We start from the raw sequence: 22354 nt of genomic DNA, 5'->3' as shown, positions 1-22354 counted from the left end.
CCTTGGCAAACCTATGAAAGTAGGCATGTCACTGCACTATTTGTGAAATAATGGAAATCCCCCACATGTTCATCAGCAATCATCATGTATCAAACCAAATATACATCCTCCATGCTACAATATACTGATATAGAAAGAATAAGGCTTATATCTTTTTTATTGAATTTGTTGAGATTACATCTACATATAAATAAAAGCCTAAGCAACTGAAAGACTGACCAACTGGTCGTTAAGACTCACAATGACCACCACGGTCAGACACTCAATGCAGGAGCTGCACCCTGGTGGTCAGTGCACTCCCACAGCCAACACTCCCACAGCCTTCCCCCTGCTGGCCAACTTCCCATGGTCCCTCCCCATAGCTGGTTGCCACCCCCATCAACCCCAATTGCTACAGGGGGCGGGGAGGGCGGCTGGCCAACCTCCCACAGTCCCTCCCTCCAGCCGGGCCCCTTGGCCCCAATTGCTGACCAGGCAGAGGGATCCTACTCATGCACAAATTTGTGCACTGGGCCTTTAGTTGGTTAATCCTATCTAATAAAGAGGGAATATGCTAATTGCTCCTCACACTATCGCAAAGATGGTAACATCCACAGCCAATAAGGAGGGAATATGCTAATTGACTGTCACACCCTCAAAGATAGCAGCGCCCAGTCCCCCAGTCCACTCCGCGTGCCACATGCCTGCCTCTGGAGTCCCCCAGTCCACTCAACCCCCCAGCCTCCCAGGGCTGCCCAAGGCTCAGGTAACCAGGGCTGACCAAGGCTTGCGCTGCTGGCAGTGGCAGCAGCAGAGGTGTGATGGGGATGTTGCCTACCCCTGATTGTCGGGTGGCCTCCCACCCCTGAGGGCTCCCAGACTGTGAGAGGGGGCAGGCTGGGCTGAGGGACCCCTCTCCAGTACATGAATTTTCATCCACTGGACCTCTAGTAAAATTATAGAAGTTTAAGGTGTACAATTCTATAATACATCATCTGTATATTGTATTATGTTTTCACAACTGCAACTCATATCTCTTTCTACAACTTTTGTGATATTATACTATGTTTGTACAGTTTTGGTAATATTGTATTTAAAATCTTTTTTTCTTGAAATATTAATGTTTATTGCATGTAAATGGCTAATTATTTTGTATCTATAATCTTGTAATAGATTTAATTTGTATAATGTAAAAAAATAAAATTAAATTAACAAACAAAAAATTAAAAAATAAAGACAAAGCACACAGAAATATATATATCTCCCAAACCAAATATGATTCTTTCTTCTCAAGATTGCCTTCCTTATTTACACACACACACACACACACACACACACACGCACATGCACCTGCACGCAGAAAAATATTCCCACAGTCCAGGAACCCATAGGCAAATCCACCAGTTACTAGTGATAAAGAGTAATCTCCTGCAAAAGTCAGATATTAAACCTTCCAGATAATTTACTCATATGTACTAGTCTATATAATTACTTCACTCATTTTGAAATCACTAAAGATGAACTTTTCCTCTTACTAAGTATATGGTCAAAGACAGTAAAGCCCATCTGGAAGCTCTGAGAGGACCAGGATTGTATCACATTCTCCTTTTATCCCCTGCCCTCAGCACATCTCTTGACAAGTAGCAGAGCACTCAGCAAATACTACTCAATGAATCAATGAATGATTATACTACTGCACTAGCAACTGTGAACGTTGGTTGAAGGGCTATGGTTAATATTTTTTCTGCTTTCTCTTCCCAGTCTTTTATTAATTAGCTTTTGAGGCATGTAAAGGCAGAGATGCTCTTCTTCCTGTATAAATCTTGTACAGAACCCCAGATGGTGTCATGTTCGTGTGGCATGTGTGTTGCATCAATATTTGCTCATTGATTTGAGGCTCAAATACCACCACTGAGTAGTGTGTGTCTGGCAAGTCATGTGATTTTAATAAATAGAGTCTGAAGTGGGAAACTGCCTTTTTATTTAAAAAAAAAATAGGGGTGAATGTGAAGTATTGAGAGTGAGACTGGTCTACTTGGAAGTATGCTGGATGCAAATATATTTCCCTAGCAAATAAATAAATAAATTAAATGAAAAATACAAGTAGATAAAATCTCTCAGAGTAACACCACATTTGTTGTTTTGTACATATAATCACATGCAAAATGAAGGAAGCAGGTAGTACACATACCTTCAACATCTCTGGGACCCTGAGGAATCATTCTATTTACCTGCAATGCAGAAGCATCAACAATGGCTCCAGGAAATAAAAATGCCTCATTCCCCTTTCTATAACCACTAAATGTTAAACATCCTTCTAACCAAAAGTAAATGCACTAAATGTATTATTAGTTAGACTCATAGGTTGAATGAAGTATTTTAATAAACTGAATTTTTGATTCACTAAAGACCAGGCAGAAAAGTATTATGGTTCAGGCCTTCTGGTTGGGGGAAGGGATCAGGGTTAGGAGGGACAGTACACATCATCAAAATAATCTCTTGCCTAATAAAAGGGAGCCTTTCTGTAGTTATCACCGAGATCTTTAGGAAATGCAGTCATTAGTCCATATTTCCATGTAATGAACTTAATGTCATCTGTCCTTGATAATAAAGAGCTTTCAAGTTGTGAAAGATTATGTTTTTGAATCAGAATGTTTAATGTAGTGAACTGTGATGATGTTGTCACAGAACACTGGGCCAATTTACACAGATCCCAGGATATGCCTGGGAAAGGACATGCAAAAATTGGACTCTTTGATATATTTTACTATCATATATCTTTCTCCTAAGAGAGATGGTCAAAGACAGCATATGTTGATTAAAGAGTTGAAATTGTTGCATTCTGATTATCTTGGGTTTAATTTTATCTTAAAAAAAATAATTCAATATCATTATCAGCTCAAGCAGTCAGATCACAGCCAAAAAAAAAAGTGTTGTTAATGCTTAACTGAAAACTCTTCTGACTTATTAATACTAGCATAATTTCTGCCTTCAGATGAATGCATATCTATTTCAACTGAAGATTGTCCAAAGTAAGGTTATATTGCAATGACAAATTACTACACCCTTAAAAGGTACAATAGGTTCACATTATTTTATACAATAGATCTAGTCCTGAAAGCCAGGATCTGTAAAAAGACTTTTTCTAAATCTCATTACTTGTAAAATGCCCTGGATGAATTCACCTATTTAAAGAAGTTCTATAATAATAAGATCAAAATATCAACTGCCACCTAAATAATATTCCATTCACACTTCTAAATCTTTGAATGTTATTTGGAGTATCTTTTCCAAAAACAACTTTCAAAACACTTGAAGATACATAATCAAAGGACACACAAATGCTAAGTAGGCCCTATCCTCACATAGATTATATTCCCATGAGAAACACAGGCAAAGTCTAACTGAATGTGTATAAAATCATAAGATATCTTGACAAAGTGGCTATAGCAAAGTGAGCAAAGAAAATAGTAGTAATTGAAGTCACAGAAGTGGTAGGAGTAAGTGTTTAGATCATGCAAAATCTCGCAGGACAGGTATCATGGGTACTAATGACCTCCTAATCCAGTAGCTCCTTGAGGTCCAAGACATTTATTCCTCCAATTGCTGGAAATGCTGCTTGCTGAGGGCTCCAGCTGAGTCCTTCTCAAGGCCCTGCATGACCAAGGAAACTGCCTATGGGAGTTTATAACCTTCCTTGGATACATCCAGCGACTGGACAATGAAGGGTAACAGGAATATGTCTGAAGAGTCATCCAACCTTAGCAATCACTGTAGTGTCAACTGAGGTTTCTCTTGTAACTGCCTCACAGCTCAGACTCTCCCTCTAACCAACCCTGCTTCCCTCCCCCTCACAGGTGTTGTTCCCTAGAGCAGTGGTTGCCAACCGGTGGTCCGTGGGTCACTGATGGTCCATGAGGTCCGAAAGGTTGGCGACGGCTGCCCTAGAGCACTCCCCAATGAACTTCCTGCAAACAAATCTCAGACTCAAAGTCCATGTCCTAGGGAAGCCAAACTACAAATTCTGGGGGCTGTTTGTTTGTTTTTACTTTCAGTGAAATGAGAAGTCATTGGAGGTTGTAGCAGAGAGTAGTATTATCTGATGTATGTAACAAAAGGATCACCTTAGATGCTTTGTAGAGAACAGACTATCAAGGGAGTGAGCAGGCTATACAACAGAACACTAAGAAGCAATCAGAAACGGAATATATTGCAAAGATAGAGCTGACAGGCTTTATAGTGCAATATATGTGGAAAGTCCTTAAATTCATGAGAACAAGGCAGCTCCAATTCTCCTAAATTCACGTCTCTAGAATAAAGGCCCAATACATACAGTAACTCTTACAGTCCTGAGTTTTCAAAGTCTCCACTTCCTAGCTTGAACGTACACATAAAGGAGAAGTAAAACTAACCCTAGCTAGATGCAGTTTGAGAATGTTTAGGAAATATGTTAATGATACAAACTCACAATTGGTATCTGCACTTAACTGCTTTTCCTCTTTTGTTCTCAGTTACAGCTGATGATATCCACCTAGTTCTTTCAGCTGGAGAAAGGACAGCCCCATACTCACCTACTATCACCCCCCCAACACACACACACACACACACACACACACACACACACACACACACACACACACAAGCACCACACCATCACCACCAATCACAAAGAACACAAAGTTCTGCAATTTCATCTCCAAGTATTTCTCACACCCTTTCCTCCCCTCCTGACTATCCTTAATGTCCCTGACTTATTTCAGGTCATCCTGTTTTGCATTAACCACCCAATTAAATTCCCGACTGCAAGTCTCTTCCCATTTCCCAATTCCATCCCTTCTCTATACCACTGGAAGAGTAATCTACTATTACACACATATCATCAGCTTAAATATGGACCCTACTTAAAAGACCTGACCTTGGTTTTGCTCTCAAGCCTTGCCTTCCCTCAGGTTCCCTTCCACCTTTTAGAACTCACCAAAACTGAACAATACAGGACGATTGTAGTTATCTGCCTATGCCATGATATTTAAACTCAGATCACCCGTCTGACGAGAAAACATGCCACTCTTCATGGATTAGATGAACTCCACCTCATTCTATAAGAACCAATGAGAGTATTTCCCCAAAACTGTCCCTGTTAGCAGCCCCCAAGAATGGATTAGTTATACTCCCACAGCTCTTCCCCCACTGTACTAAAAACATCTATTTATGTCAGCACTCACCACCACTAGACTCTAAGCTCCTTGAGGATACAGACCTTTTTTTTCTCAACTTTGCATTTCATAAGTTAGCATAATATCCAATACCTGATAAGCAGAAGAAGAAGAAGGAAAAAAAAAAAAAAGGCCAAACTTAACTTTTATCATCGACCTAAGAACAAAGAGGTTATAGTTGGATTCCCAGTTAAGGCATATGCCCGTGTTGCAGGCTCAATGCCCATTAGGAAGTTAGGAGGCATGCAGGAGGCAGCCGATAGATGATTCCCTTTCATCATTGATGTTTCTCTCTCTCTCTCTCCCTCTCCATTTCTCTCTAAAATCAATTAAGATATTAAAAAAGAGAGAAGGTTGTGGATGAATATTGCATTGTTGTTGTTAATCCTCACCCGAGGATATTTTTCCATTTATTTTTAGAAAGAATTGGAGGGAAGGGGAAGAGACAAAGAGAAACACTGATGTGAGAGAAACATATCAATTGGTTGCCTCTTGCATGCCCCCAACTAGGGGCCAGGGATCGAGCCTGCAACCGAGGTCCATATTCTTGACCAGAATCAAACCTGGAACCCTTCATTTCTTGGACAGACTCTCAATCCACTGAGCCCAATTGGATAGGGCGATGAGTATTTTTTTAAACACTCTCTGAGACAAAAAGAGAAAAATTTATGAAGAACAAAATGGAGTTTTAAGGCAACGAAAACTTAAATAAATGCCAGAAGTATTTCCAACTGCAAATATTTAGGATAGCCTAGTCTCAATGCACTGTTTCCCCTTCTAAGGGATAATATAAATATCAGAGGGCCAGAGTGCATTATTAACCAGGGCCTTTAAATACCTTCTCCCAGAAAACAAACATTGGCAAAGCCCCATCTATGGGTAAAAATGAAAGGTCTCTTGGATATTTATTCTGGGATTATGTATAGGAGGGATATACATAGTAAAAAGCACAAAATTCTTTTTGGGATCCATTTCCCTAGGGTTTTCAGGTGTATCTTCTTTCTATGTCATCCTCAGAACTAGAAAAATTGCAATAGAATTGGTGGCCAATGTGAGTGTGAAAAGGGAGTTCTATTAAAAATAAAAGTACTAACCCAATGGCAGCTCCAGGGTGAATGAGCCCTCACCACTAGCTATGAGCCTGGCCACAAAATTCCTATTGATTTTGGTTTGTTACAAATTATTTATACCAAAAGTACTATGAGGGGAGAAAGGAGGGGAAAAGAGAGGGGGGGAAATAGAAAAAGACAAGGCTTTGGTCAAGTCCACGTGTGTGTATGCCAGCCTAGCCACGCAGTCACATGCTTTCTGCTGGGCTCTTCCAGAAGGGCATGTCCTCAGGAACCTTCTCTGAGCTGCGGCGGGAGGAGGAGCCGGGCAGGAGCTGTGAAAGAGCAGGGCTGAGGGTGTTCGCGTGGAGTCAGCAGACACCACAGAGAGCACAGACACAGCAAAGATTCCACAGGAGAAAACCACCAAGGGCAAAAGTGGCCCAAGTTCGCGGAGACCCGGTAGTTAGAGGAAAGCCTTTTTTAAACTCAGTGGAAAAGGCCTACATACAGCAGGCACCAGTATAATTACCCAAACCAGTGGGCCTGTCTGCCAAGCTGGGGTGATGTGGCCGCTTGACCAGGCTTTATTCTCGGCTTCTGCTGCCCTCTCGTCCCCCTGCTCTTCCTGCTCCCGCTATTAAAGAAACCAGAAGATGCTGCTGGCTTCCTGAACTGCAGACCCTCAGCTATCCGTCTTTTGGTTTGTTTTGGCCTCCACTTCAAATGACAGAGCATCTGTGAAATGGACCAAAGCCCTCCAAAATTCTACTTCAGGGTTATTTTCGAACATTTATTTCTTCATTTCCCAAGACTTATAAATTTTCCTAAACCATAAGAATGATCCTGATACAATCAATCACAAAGTAATTTTTGTTATTCATCTTCTCTAGGCAAATACACACACTGTTTAAATACCAGAGTGGGAGGAGAATCTTAGTTTGCCCTTCATTCGGTCACTCCCATTTCTCCTAGCTCTCTATACAACCTGACTCACGTCTGAGGCTTCCTTACCTGCTATGTGTCAATAACTCTTCGATTTCTGAAAGCACCTGAGAGCTTGCCCCCAGCACATGTCATCAGTTTGGCTCAAATAAACTCTTGTATAAGTTAAGAAAGAAAAAATCCTCAGTTTCTCTCTCTACCCGAGATTTCCCTGCTCAAAACCTGACCCAGATATCCAAAGACCAAATGGAAGTTTAGAGGACAAACTGCTCACAGTTGAAACCCTCACCTTCCTCTTGCCCATGCATTTCATCATCTACCAGTTTCTCCCACCTCACCCTGGGGAGACAGCCTGAGGCCTGTCTTCTTCCTCTTCACACCTGTCACTGAGGCCAGCCATCCCGCCAAAGCTGAGCTCTACTGCCTGAGAAGAGGTGTGCTTCTCTCGGAGTCACACGTCCTCCGGACTCCAGCGCCCAATGCTGCCTGCCAGCGTGCCCTCCCGGGGAGGTTAGCCAGGGTGCTTGCTGTTCTCTCAGCTCCTCCTCTGGGCTGTGCCTCTGTCTCCCCAAAGAACTAGCAAGTATTGAACAGGATCTGTTCCCTTCTATCTTTAGAGAATCAACTCATTTCCTTTACGAAGCTGCTGCAAACCCTTCTGAAGTGATGGCTTAAAAAAAGCAGCTTCACTTCATGATGGCAGCATCTCCAAGAGAGGTTCTTCAAGAAGGAAAACATCATCATTTCAGGAAACAACCCAAAAGGAACCCCAAAAGTCAGTCAAATAGTAGCAAGTTGCAGAGGATACTTAAAAAGCATGGCTGTGCCCATACAAAATAAAGTTGCAAATGGTGACAGTCTACCAGTGGAGGGAGGGACCCTCCGCAGTCACAGACACCTGCACCTCTCCCATCCTCAGTTCAACATCAGTATTCTTTCCCCCCTTCCCTCAACCTGCTCCGGTACAGCTCAGATGGAGGCATCTCGGGATGGTGTGTTTCCTTAACAATGAGCTTGCAACGCAATTGCAACTAGAATTCTCAAAGAATAAAATGTCTGATTTGGAAGAGCAGGCTTAGAGTTTCAGCTCAGTTCAATGTTGCCGAACCAATGTTTCAGGCGAGGGCTCTATGCTAATGAGGGCCTTCCCTTGCCTATCTTAGGGGAGCAGCCACACCATCCCTTGAGCAGAGCCACACAAGGAGTGTTGGTTATAAACTCTCAGGGCACCACCACTTGACAACCAGAAACCAGTGGCAGCTGGAAGGACAGAGGTCACGGATGCTGCTTTCTATAATAAAATTCTTCTTAGCCCTGGGTTAAGTTGATTACTCAAACGCTAAAGACTACTCCTCCCCGCTCCCCAAACCTCTTTCCAGGCTACTCCCATTTTCCTTAGGCTGACTGACTCTAGGAAAACAAGTATTGCATTATGCTTGACTCCTTGGAATGAGATCAGTTCTAGTTTCAAATTCCCTTTCAGAGCAACCCCAAGGCCACAGACCCTGTAAAAATCCCAGCTGCTCAATGGTGCAGGAAGGCCTCAGCACCGACAAGAAAGCTTTACTGAAGTCACAATCAGTATCCTAAACCGGCCTGGCATCCCCACCGCTCCGTTCCAGCAGCACTGGGCAGGAACAGGTCTGTAAACAGCCCCGTCTCAGCTCCTCCTCCCGGGCTGCCCGGCCAAGGCGAGGCTGCAGTGCGGTGATCAGCAGTGATTTTCTCCAACTGGCACCATCTGTGCATGCCCTGCCAGACGTGCTGACAGAGCAGGCTGCGTAGACCATTACTAATCTACCAGGGTCGGCGGGGTCAGGCCTGCAACGTGATGCCTATAGATTTCAAAGGCCAGTCTTCCCTCCATGCCAGCTAATCAATCTATGTTGAAAAGCAAGCACATTTTTATTCCACTTTCTTTTAAATTTCAAAGAAAAATCTCATTTTTAAAGCTCTTAGTGTGGGGATTGCTTGCATGTAATCAGTGCCCTGATACCAGTGAAGCTGTATGAGCTCTTCGGGGCACGAGCCTTATCCGTTGATCCCTTGCCAAAATTGGGTAAGAAGGCCAGGAGGACAACTTTCCTCAGACAACAAAAGCCTTCAAAGTGGTGATGCTGGGGGAAGGACAACAAGGATCAAGATTCAAACTCTACTGCAATGCCCCCCTAAACTGAGTCTGCAAAAGAACAGTAAATGCTTGCAGCTATCCTACCAGGATCACGTTGTGTGAGCCTGTGCTGTGCGCTGTAACTTGGGCTGGTGAATAAAAAATTTAGCATAGCTCACCGTCTACTTCAGAATTCATCCATGCGTGCTGCCACATACTATCAGCTGCCTAACAAGTGTCTACTAAGTGCCTACTGTGTGCCAGGAGCTTTATGCCCTCTTGCATTTCCATAGTGTGTTTCTCTGAGGAAGGGGGTGTTAGTCGAGTATTGGTAGGAAGAGACCAAGAGCCCCCCCAAAAGCAGGAGGATGCCAATCTTGCCTTCAAAGAGCCAGTGAGTAGCACAGGCTTGCTGCAGTAAGTCATAAAAAAGCTTTCACATGAGTTTGTTAACACAATTTGTGGGTCAAGTCCAACTACTGTAGTCACATCCTTGTAGGTGGTGTTTACTCTAGATCTTCAATTCAAAAGGATGACTCAAGATGATACAGTCAAAACTAATACTTCATGGCAAGCCCCAAAGTAACTAGCTCTTCTGTTTGCAATAATGATTTACAAAATTTTCTGGGTAAGTGACTTCATGTTCTTACTCCTGCTTAGCTATCAACTTCTCCACTAACAGTTAAAACTGAGCTAAAAGGACTAAAATACAATGAATAATTTCTCTAACCCAGGTCATTTTCCCTGTAAAACTGCAGGATTGTTCAGCAGCGAACTGACAGGGCCACTTCAGCATAATTTGAGGAACACGTTTGCATAAATTTATATTGAGCAATGGCTTCTTCCAGTTTTTCCAAGCTTCAGGCAACTACAGATGGCTCCAGGCTAACCTGGCTCGGAACACATGTACCCTTCCCAACTCTCCCCTCACAAGGTGGCTTTGTGTTGTCTGAAAATAAGCCACCCAATCAGTTAGATGCCCTTAAACTAGTCCATAGCCAGGGAGCACTGCTGTCTCACAACAGACCTTTTGTCAGCCTTGAGACTTCACATCTGGATATTATAAAACAAACCGAGCACACACAACAAATGGAAACATTTAAAGTGAGATCATGTTTCACATCTATTCTGTCTTGACCAACCCATCCTGGACCTCAGGTGCACTGAAGATTTAATTCTATTTAATTTATGAAACCCACACCTTCACATTCCAGGATGGCGCGTTTTGGTCTTTCAGAAATAGTAAGATTTCACTAAACCCATATTCACATGTTAGCCGTTCATGCAAAGCTTTACGATGTCCTTCCCCACCGCCAGCCTCTATTCTGCTTCAGTGGCTTGAGTTGCTCTAGACACCGGCATCAGCCCCTCTTTAAACAAAGGCTGCTCGACTTCATTTCTCTCCGTCTGCTGCTGCAGGAGCGAGAGATAAGAATCTAGACAGAGGCTTTCATAGTGTTTTACCTGCAACTTGTCTAAACCACCAACTGACAAACACAGGCTCTGCCTCTAAGCACCAAAGGTATCCAAGGCACAGAAATAACTACACAGATCTGTGTCTCTAACATCAGTTCCAGTACAGAAGCAGCTAGTAGGATGATGAGAAGGGAAGATGCCTAGATGGCAAAACGATAAACCCTTGAGAAGTCAAGCAAGAGGGTGGCAAAGCAATGTCCACAATACCGCCATAGATCTTGCAGAAAAAAAGAACAAAGCAATGAAGTTCTCAGTGGAAGTGAGAACAAATCCTGTTTTGTTTTGTTTTTTTTTTAAACCATCCAATCACCTCCAAAAAGACAGAATAGATGTGGCCAAACTCTTACCTGCTTTAAGGAACTCATGGTCCTAACAAGGCAGCTACAGCATCTTAAATGTTGCCTTTTTTCTTTGAATTCTAAAGATTTAATCAGACTTCACTAGCCTATACTGAAAGGTAGGATTTAATAGTATTTTTTATTCTCTCATCAACTATTACTAAGTGTGAATATTAAATCATAAACTTTCTAACACATACTCAGAATTTACAGTTTAAAAAATCACATAATTACTTGTTGTAAGGGGCAGGAGGCCCTCATTTCTGAAGCTATAACAGGACAAAAGGGACAAGTTTCATTTTATTCTCTGCCTTCCCTAACCAAGGAGTTTTTATACAAGTTCCAGATGAAGATTCCCGCAGGGTCCTCAGGAATCCAATCCAACAGGAAGCCCCACAACAGGAAGTCCCCACTATATCCCAAGCACTGTGTAGGGTCCTGGAATGCTAAAAATAGGATGCCCGCCCACCCTCGTCATCCTGGGACAAATAGGAAGAAAAGCTCCTAAACCCCTACTGCTAAAGTTTTTCTTAGCAAAGAGCTACTTGCAGGAGATATTGACAAAACAGACAACCTTCCATTCTAGAGAGTGCTGAGAAACATTTTTGTTTTCTGATGAAGTGCTGGTGTAATATTAAAAACCTGTTAGGAGTGATCAAAGCAACCTAAATGAAACACTGCAGCCACTTCGCTTTCATGTGCCACTGGCATTTGCTGAGGAGCGGCCCTGTGACAATTCAGAATGGCTTGCCCCAGGCTCTGCTTGCAGGAACCAGATTTCAGTCACAGGCCCTGTCTGGTTTTGAAAACAGGTAAGTTAAAGTGCCAATCATTCCTTAACATTTAATATATTTTGCTCTCTATATAACCACCTTCTCTACAATGGTTATACGAGATCCCCGTCTAATCCCCAATTCTCACTCAAGGAAACCAGTTAAGCACCCTGAATGGAAGTAACTCAGGACAACTAATTACCCCAAAGAAGCTCTCACTGTATGTGGGGCAATGGGTTACTGGAAAGGGAGAGCAGAGACAATCACCAAAAGATGTGAAAGAGAAATAAAAACAAAAACGGAAAGGTCTTCTCTCTGAACTGGGGAGTTAGATACAAAATGCCAACCTGTAGGAGTAAAAGATTCTCTTAGAAGCTGATTTCTAACACACAATCCAGAAACCACCAAAACACAACTGGGCCGAATCCAAGTCCAAATCGGTCCTGACGGGGCTAATTCAAGTAGTTAGCATTGCATTTAATGGCAGTATCGCCAATCTTTGTATATAATCTACACAGTGTCCCCACAAATGTCTACACACTCTAACAGCTGATGGCTCAATTTTGAAAATGAAATGTACTTTAATAAGCACTGCCTTTATAATTATTCAATGCGTGTGTATACATTTGTTTGGGACACCCTATATTTAAGGTGCTGAGGCATAGTCTCTGCCCATAAATTTAAAAAATTTTTTCCAGATGCCCCATCTATTTTCCCAACCACATGCACAGTCCAATAAACAGGGCAATAAATAAGGACTGGCTTTGGAAAAGAGGCTCCGGGTTGTATGCTATTTTTAGACCTTCATTGATCACTCCAGAACTTGCCACCTCCCCACTTCTATTGCAGAATAAATAGTATACTTTCTGCTTCATGTGATTCTCTTAAATACCAACTTTTCAATTTACAGAATTGCACAATCCTAGCATTTCAGAAATGGGAGTCTGGGAACCAACTGGCGTATCTTCCCCATCAGGAAGCTCAGAGTTAAGTGACTTGCCCAAAGTCACTCAGTTGCAAACGCAGTCAAGCAGGTTTTACGAAACCAACTGGAAAAAAAGAAGAAGAAGAAAGTACCTTTTCACTTATTTTGTATAGCACTAAAATTATAAATAATCCAATTGTTAAAAGGTATATGAATTAATACATTTTAAAATTTAAAAATAAAAAATCTATTGCAAGCATTTCATGGGTCAGTCAAATGTAATGTTTTTAAAACCACCTTTGAAAGCTAAGCACATGTTGAAACTAACTGGACCACCCAAGTCAAGAATTTAGTTATGCTATTTAATGTTTATTTGGTTTGTTTCTAAATGTGTATTTAAGTGGAAAAGTCATAAAGGGAAGAATTAATGATAATCGATACCAGATCTGCAACTATAGAGCTTTTCTTGAGTTTACAGTATTTAGTGAAGTCAGCCAAAGGAAAAAAAAAATGTTTTCTAAAATGAGAAAACTCTGTATAGCACTTTAAAAGCAAGTTCCCAGTTATACACTATATTCTGAAAGTGCAATTAGCCAAAGACCAAAACATGGTCTGAAAGACACCAGAAGGAAAATATAGAGATCTTAGAAGCATGTGGAGGTAGCAAATGAGAGGTAATGCCAGGAAAAAAAATATGCTGTTTACCCTTCTGATATCTTCAAATCTATCTGCCACAACTCTACATTCTAAAAGGAAGTACAAACTTAACAAGGCCTTGAAACAAAGGGTTTATTTACTTACCTAACCATGCAGATGTTTCATATTCCTAAGGAATGTTCATAATTTATTTGGAACTCAGAACACAGCTTCCCATAGAAACAATATCATAAATGGTGATTAGGTTTCCAGACCAGCCTACAGAAACATATTTTTAATTCAATATATACCTGAGGTAATAACTGCTAGTAATTTATAGAAACCAGGCAGGAAAGAGAAACTCGAAGGGCCTGAGGCAGTGAGGAGGAGGAGGAAAGGGCCTTGTAGGGATGGAGAGGAAGCCTGCTTTCAGTTACCTGCTCCCAGTGCTTTTTAACATCCGGCTAAAGCAATGGGTAATCGTACCCCCTGCCTGCTCTGCCCCCTCTCCCTCTGGTTCTGCACACAGCTAGCTCTCCATCTTCCCCTCCTCCTCTCTAATGCCCCCCCTCCAGTGGGAGAAGAAAGTACCAGAGGCAAATGTGTTGTAATTCCCACCTGCCCATACCTCTCCTAGGCAATAAACCCAAATGAGCAACCAGTATGGGGGACCGGAGGGAGCAGAGAAGGAAATGAGTAACCCCAGAGGCTGTACAGGAAGGGCCAGTGCAGGCAAATCCACAGCACCAACTCCTGGGGCTCACATGTCTCGGGCAGCCAAACTGAATGTGCTGTTCCCCGCACACGGCTTTGAGAGGTCAGGCATCTATAGCAAAGCAACTGAAGCCAACCTTGGTTGGCCCCTTGAAAAATCAGGAATCACTGCCAAGGTCATGGGGGATTTCTTTCTTTCCTAAGGATGGGCCGGGGCATAAAATGAGGGCGGGCTGCGAATGAGGCCTGTGTAATCCCAGTGAGAGGGCAAGGACACTTCGCTGGAAAAGCCATTATTTTCCATGGCTGCTATTTGGCTCCCTAAATGCAGTTAATTCTGCATCAGTATCAGAATGAGAACATGTAGAGGGAGGGTGACCCATGGCAACTGAACAAATCCATATCCTACAGGGCCTGGGGAATTACTTGATGCAGTCCGGGCCTAAAACGGTGTGGGTCCCCTGAAGGAATCACATGCCATCACGGCAAAATTTCAACTCAGCTGCTTATCAATAAAACCCATGACAGTACATCTGCCAGCCGGTCAGGTAAGCGGTGTCATGAATTCGAAGGGTCATGCCAATCAGAGGGGAGAAAACACCCGGAAATCATCGTCTCATCACTGGAGGCTGGGCATGCCCCTCCTTCTCGCTCTCAGAGCATGTCCAACAAGGGTTCTTAAAACGGAATGGAGTCTGCCTTACAACTACATCCTGGATTTTCAAAAAATGTGTGGAGTCCGTATGAATAGCGCTCCATGGGCTCACCCTGGCTAGGCTGGCTGGGGCTGCATGCCTGCACACGTGTGCGCCCGGCTCCACCCGCAGCCACCGCCTCGGAACAAGTTCAGGCAGCGCAGTGCACACGCTGCACACAGCTGTGCAAGGAGCTCCAGCCCAGGAGATCACACCCTCCGGGCACCCAATTCCGAGGCCACGGGAGTGACGATTCACCGCGTGTGGCAGAAACAGGCCCACGGTGGAGGCTGACATGATGAGTTAATTCAGCTGTAGCCCTCAAATCCACATATGCACGAGCATGATGCAGTCCTGTGGCTCCAGCAAATCTCAGGATAATGAGGGAAACAGTGTGACATACCAGCGAAGGCACTGGGCCGCGTCAGAAGACCTAGATTTTCCTGTCGACTCTGCTGGCTACTCTCAGGGGAAGGGGCAAATCGCTCCCTCTCTGGGACTAAATTTCCTCATCTGTAAAATAAAGAGCAGATGCGCTCTTTTAGCACAGAATTCGAGCTGACATGGAAACTGAAATGCGAGCCATTTATTTGTCCCCCTGTGCCTGGAGCTGGAAGCATCCTGGACTTTTTAATCAGCACATTCACCACGGACTGCTAAGACTTAATTCAGTGGCGTTAGAAATGCACCTACTTAAGCACTCTTATGATCTCAACAGAGAGAGAGAGAGAGAGAGAGAGAGAGAGAGAGAGAGAGAGAGAGAGAAGAAAGGGAAGAAAGAATGGGAGGGAAAGGGAGGGGAGGAAGGAAGGAGGGGAGGAAGGAAGGAGAGGAGGAAGGAAGGAAGGAAGGAAGGAGGGAGGGGAGGAAGGAAGGAGGGGAGGAAGGAGGGAAGGAGGGGAGGAAGGAAGGAAGGAAGGAAGGAAGGAAGGAAGGAAGGAAGGAAGGAAGGAAGGAAGGAAGGAAGGGAGGAGAAGAGGAGGGAGAGAGGGAAGAAAAACCACATAAAGTACATGGAGGACGAGAACCATTCTCTCTGGTCTATGTTGAGAAACCTATGTTGAGAAGTGAGTCTCCCTCAAAATGTAGTACTATGAGTACTACAGCCACATGGAAGTTCAAGTTTCTCCTCACCTGGTTTAACTCTTTGGCAGGGGACTCCCAGGAAGATAACTTCGTTCCAGCTGCAAAGCCACTTAATTGAATAACAGCAGCACTGTTTTTCTGTGCTATGGGTACCTGTGTGTGTGTGTCAGTGTCTTCCTAACTAAGGCTCTCATAGCTTGGGGGCAAGGAGTAAGTCCATCTCCATATTAGGGATGACGTTTAACAAGGTGACTCAATGTTGTTAAGCAATGAAAACATTCGTCTGCACAGAGCCTGAGGTGGGCCTGTTGAGCTGTGCCAGTTCTTCCACAGAGGCCTCTCAAAATTGCTCTGATATGCTCTCCCTAAAATAACCCTCCGTCAGACTGCCCCTCTTTCTGCCCTCTCTTACCTAAGGCTTGTTCTGCCAATGTCTACATTCCAACTCCCCACTCGGCAAAGCACAGATGGGACAGCTATTCATTCCTCCCTTTCTACCGTCACACCTGCTGTCTTTACTTCCAGAGGTAACTTCTATTCTGATTTATCCACCAGATATGGGACCTCGAATTGTGTGAAAAGAGAAAAGAGCCACCTTTTTTTACAAATACTTTTTGTTTGCAAGCCCCAAATCTCAAAAATCTGATGAAAATTAAACTATTCCTTTCAGATCCAAAAGAAATGGACAGTTGACCGAGATAATAGTGCAGCCCCCGCAATCAGGGCACAGAGAGATAGATACTCCACCAGAGGGTCCCCAGGCTTTGTCAAAACTCAGGAAAATGCACTCAAGGGAAAATTGAGCTGGATCTGGAGAACCACTTGGTCCTACTAAAGAACCATTATCGTAAGAGTCTGCACAGGCCTGCCACCTCCTCGCTGCCTTTATTTTCTAAACCTGGAGCAACTTCCCCTCCAGTTCACCAACCTATTATCCTCTCACAGCTTCAAAAGCGACTGCCCCAAAGGTACATTTCCTCCATGAAGCCGATTCCTAATAGCATTCCCTAGGAGTGCTTCCAAAACTTAAAAGGAGCCAAGCAATCTCAAGCCTCTGAGATTTAACAACTTTGTGTGGTATGCCTGAGCTGCCTGCTCTCTCTAACTCAAGCCATAATCCCCCTTTAAAATCTTGACAGTATCAGAAAAAAAGGGATTATATACAAGATAGAGGTAATGGTGCTGATACATGAAATCCTGGATCTGCCCCTCCATTCACTGAGGGACCCTGGAAGACATTAGGAAAGACATGTTGTATCCGTTTCTCTCTTTATGAGGTATTTTTTTTAGTAAGCTGTGCTGACATATATAATGGTTAGTCTTCCTTAAGGAAATAAGGAGTAGAAGAATCCTTCAACTCAACAGTTATGTACAACTCTGTATTATTCTGTATAGTACCTGCCTTTTTAAAATACATATTATTGATTTTTACAGAGAGGAAAGGAGAGGGATAGAGAGTTAGAAACATCGATGAGAGAGAAACATCGATCAGCTGTCTCCAGCATTCTCCCCACTGGGGATGTGCCCACAACCAAGGTAAACACCCTTGACTGGAATTGAACCTGGGACCCCTCAGTCCGCAAGCCTACGCTCTATCCACTGAGCCAAACTGGTTTCAGCTAGTACCTGCCTTTTATATGTCTCAGGGATCTTCCCTATACACTATTGACAACAAAAACCCAATTCTTAATAGGAAGACATTCCCATTCATATACAAAGAGACCATCAAATCATCACAAATAATTTACTCAGCCCTGGCCAGGTAACTCAGTCGGTGAGAGCGTAGTCCTGATACACAAGGCTTTAGGTTCGAATTCTGGTCAGAGCTCATACAAGAAGCAACCAATGAATGCATAAATAAATGGAAGAATAAATCAATGTTTTTTCCCTCTCTCCCTCAAAAATCAATCAATAAAATGTTTTAAAATCATTTACTTGAGCAAATCAGTGCCTTGGGTCATATACACATCAAATCATATACAACTAGTGCCTTAGATCATCTTTTTATCTTCATATTGGAGGCCTGGTGCACAAATTTGTGCACAAGTGGGGTCCCTCAGGGTGGCCTGCAGAGATTGGCCCCAGCTCGTGCCCCAAGCCTCACAGCCCCACAGTCCCACCTGGTACCCCATGTTGGCCTGGTGCCACCCCTCACCTGCTCCACCATCCCACCTGTGGGATGATCAATCGGAGCCAGGCCCTACACTGCCACCACTGGTCATCGTCTGCAGGGCGATCAGGCCTCCGCTCTCACCTTCCTTGGCCTGGTGCTGCCTGCTCATGTGCTCCACATCCCTCTCTGGTCCCACCCTCACTGGGGTCCACCAGGGCCTGGCAGCACCTCCACTGTCGCCCACTGCCCCCGGTGGTCAGCGCATGTCATAGTGAGCAGTTGAACTTCCAAGGGGACAATTTGCATACTTTGCTTTTATTATATATGATACACATCACACCATATACAACTAATGCATTGGATCATCTTTTAATCTTTATATATACATCACACCAATATGAAGAAGGGCTATAAGCTTAATAACAACAAAACTCCTGGAAGCTAATCACTTAATACTAGCTCTTCTGAAATATTATTTGGATACTAGAGGACCGATGCACAAAATTCGTCCAGGGCCTTGGTCCCGGCCCCCCACCCACCACCGCCGTGGCCTGGAGCCTCTACCACCTCTTCCTCAGCCCCCACATGCTGCAGCTTTGTCCAGAAGGACATCCAGTCTAATTAGCATATTACACTTTTATTATTATAGATTGGAATGAATATTTGATATCATAATGACATAAGGAGAAGAAATTGTGAAACTGAATTTATTGTGTGTTGCCATCTCAGCAGGCAACGAACAGGAAATGGCTTTTTCACATCAGAATTTTCAGTTGCTATTTTTTAAAACCCCTTTCCCATATTTAATGGCATCTTGGACCGATCTCACAATCTTGGTTATTAAAACTTTAATGCAATTACAATTTTTATTCTCAAGTTTAAGCCTCCACCTTGACATAGGCTAAGAGGTGGCCTGTACTATAAACAAGGAAGGCTGGGATCTATTATTTCATTCTTCCCCTGATCCATCCTCTGGGCTCCAGTTCATCCTTCTCCTCAAACAACCAGTAGGGAGAGAAAGGCAGATATCTCCCTACACAATCAGCCATGATCACTTTCCTAGCTAATGCGTATTGTTGTCCACAAGAGAGTAAGTCATTATTGACAAGTGATGTTTTTTATTTAAAAAAGCAAACCTAAAAACAAAAAACAACAACAGCTAACTCCTATCAGACCCTGCCCCCTAAGTAACTGACTTAGTGACTTAGTGTCAGGTACTTGATAGTTAATTTTACATTTCAATGTCCACAGGACACTGTGAGGCAGCTATTCTTAAACCCATTTTCCACCAAGGAAACCAAGGCCCCCAAAGTAAAATAATTTGCCTAGAATTATTAGGGAATAATTAGGGAAATAGTATTCGAACCTGAAACCTCAGGTGAAATCCCAGTTCCCCTAAGCAAACAATGAATGGCCCAGGTGGGAAGCCTTCCCATGAGGTCAGGTAGACAGGAGGAGCCCTCCCAAAGGCAGCACTTTGAAGGGCCAGAGCCTTTGGAGAGGGTTCACTGGTACATGGTTGCCGCGGGGAAGATATTACCTGTAGTTGTAGAACTCTGGAATTTGGAAATGTGGGAGGTTAGGCAAGCTGTAAAAGAAGACCGGTGTATTTGTTTACAACGGGTCACCAGAAATTTTGCACAGAGTTCAATGCATAAGCATCTAAGACCAAATCACTTTTATTGATCTCTGGTCCCCTCAACTGTATAAGACAGAGATATGAAGGGTGAGAAAATTAAAGGTAAGCTTTAAATGTTCAATAAATTTGCTGAAAAAGTGGCTGAAGCTTAATTTGCATAGCACTTAACTCTTTGTACAGTTCTGGCTAGGATGGAATGACTGCATGGCCAATGGGTGGCATGGCGCCTGCTAGCAAGACAGCATCTTCAAAAAATGAGGCCAACCATGAGAAGCCTGGGGTCTGGTCCCTGAACCACTCAGAAAATATGTCACTTCTACTAAGGTGAAGAATGGACAGGAAGGAAAACGAGACTACTGTTCCCAGAGTACCAACCCCTGTACACACTCAGACAAGCATCTGCTAGCACAAGGGAAAGAGGTACCTCCCTTCCCCCTCCCCACTGTCCTCTGGTATTGTTTAAAAATGATAGAAGAGCCGAGACCGGTTTGGCTCAATGGATAGAGCTTTGGCTTGGGCACTGAAGGGTCCCGGGTTCGATTCCAATCAAGGGCATGTACCTTGGTTGCGGGCATATCCCCAGAAGGGGGTGTGCAAGAGGCAGCTGATCGATGACTCTCTCTCATCGATGTTTCTAACTCTCTGTCTCTCTCCCTTCCTCTCTGTACAAAATAAATAAAATATATTTTTAAAAAAAAAATGATAGAAGAGACAATGGTTCCTCAACAGCTATTTTCACAAGCCAAATGTCAAATGAGGACTGGCAACTCTAGAGCAAAATTGAAAGTGATGGAGAGTCACGTCTCACAAGACAGATCTGTTGAGGGCTCTGTGAGGGTGGAGGAGGTGCCCCTTGGGTGGAAGGGAGGGCTCCCTTAATGTCTATGATGGAGCCATGAATAATACAACTGAGGCATTTCCATCTCTGGCCTGTTTATCCTGTGTTTTAAAATTGGTAGGAGAGCAGCTCACAGGGTCATGTTTTTACCGAGTACAGCCATGTAGGCTGCTCTGTTTCCAGGCTGGAAGACACGCCTGTAGTCTCCCCACTTGCTGGGACGTGGCTAAAAAGAAGGTCCCTTTCTTCCTTTCTAATGACTCTCAGACACTTTCCATCATCTTCATGGTGGCTGAGCTGTTAGGTATTTTTCCCCTGTAGAGTCCTATTTATGAAAACCAGCAGCTAGTTGATAGCAGGGAAAGAAGCTGCAGGTGTTGGAGGAAAGAAAACTCTCCAATTAGCATTTTCCCTTTGAAATATCATCAAATTCCAAGAATATTATAACCCAAGCATCCTTAATTTTCTGCAGATTTGTATTTCTCCATGTGAACAAGATCCTTAAGCTCTGGGAAGAATCATCTCATAGAGGAAATTTGGGCAACTCAGAGAGCTCCAGGCTGTCACTTCCTTTAAGAGCCCAGCATTTAGACACTCAGACAGGTACACACATGACTAAGTCCAAGGGACCATGCCCAGTGATGCATAAAAAAAGGACTATGAGCCCACCCCAAAGGCTGTGGAAACACACCAAGAATGAATTCTGATGAGCAGGTGTTCCAGGCAGAGAAACTTCTAATCAGAATCTCTCTAGGTTTCCAAAATAGATTTTAAAAATCAATTTCTATTTGTACATTTCAAACATACAAAAAAGGGAACCTCAGAATGTTAAGAATATGAAAACTATCCGTGGACATTAGTTTACTTAGAACTAGAACAGACCTTAGGCATTATTTTTTCCCTGCTGAAGCTTTTTGGCAGAAACATCAGCTTCTTGTTATTCTGACATGGGAACATTTTTTGACTGCCCTAAAAAAGAAACCCCAAAAATCTTCAGCTTTAAAGAAAATACTACCAGAAAAGACATGCAGAAGACATCCTCCTTCTATACCTAGTGGGTCAGCACCAGGTTGGATTAAGCAAAGCTGTGGAAATGCTTGATAAATAAAACTAGTGGTTACATTATGATGATATGCCATCTTCATTTTATAGATGAGGCCCAGAGACTTGCCTCAGCTAGAAAGTAAAAGAGTCAAAGCTTGCTCAAGTTTCCTCTCTCCAAATATGTGTTCTTTCCACTATAAGGTATTTCCTATGTTATCAGTGAAATTTTTAATTTCTATTAGCTTATTTTCATTACTGCAGCTTGTACACTCTTCTTTGAATGCATTTGCACTCATATGTTATATATATTAGTTTTCTGATCCTGCATAACAAACTATAACAACTTAGTACCTTAAATAACAAGCATAAATTATTAGTTCACAGGTAAAAAACCCAGGTCATTATGCCAGGTTCTGTATTCAGCATATTTCAAGGCTGAAATCTAGGTGTTGGTTGAACCAAATTCTCATCTAGAGGCTCAATGGGGGGTAAAAAGTCCACTTGCATGCTGATTCTCATCATTGGTAAAATCCAGTTCCTTGTTCTTGGACGGAAGTACTATTTCCTTCATAGTAGGCACTTTCCAAGCACTGCAATCCTTGCCACACAGCCCTTCCATCTCCAAGCCATGCTCTCTTCAACTAGCAATACAAAGTTCTGCTTTTAAAGAGCTGACTCGATTAAGTCAGGCTCATCTGAATAATGTCCCTATCTTAAAGTCAACCATGCCATGTAGCATAACTTCAAATCCACCAAATTCTCAGTCCCAGGGACTACTCAG

At 43.2% G+C, this 22354-nt stretch overlaps 1 protein-coding gene across 31 annotated transcripts in view; it reads right to left on the bottom strand.

Annotated features, from left to right (window-relative positions):
- LOC311616575 (uncharacterized protein) overlaps positions 1 to 22354 on the bottom strand; it is a 413605-nt gene that overhangs the window by 234713 nt on the left and 156538 nt on the right. Inside the window, exon 5 of one of the 31 annotated variants that reach the window (XR_014793916.1) lies at positions 14296 to 15366. The exons of 27 other annotated variants lie outside the window; for them this stretch is intronic. Coding sequence is in view for 1 of the 4 variants with exons in the window: in XM_084872101.1 (XP_084728227.1) it covers positions 19632 to 19640 (9 nt within the window). In the remaining 3 variants the exon portion in view is untranslated. Of the gene's footprint in view, positions 1 to 13126; positions 15367 to 19534; positions 19641 to 22354 lie in introns of those variants that run through there. 3 more of the 31 variants (XR_014793918.1, XM_084872101.1, XR_014793919.1) reach the window with 3 other exon arrangements.

The sequence above is a fragment of the Pipistrellus hanaki genome, assembly GCF_964339955.1.
Source record: "Pipistrellus hanaki genome assembly, chromosome: 2".
Taxonomy (NCBI): Eukaryota; Metazoa; Chordata; class Mammalia; order Chiroptera; family Vespertilionidae; genus Pipistrellus; species Pipistrellus hanaki.
Note: the sequence above shows the minus strand (reverse complement) of the source record. Positions and strands in the feature narration are given on the sequence as shown.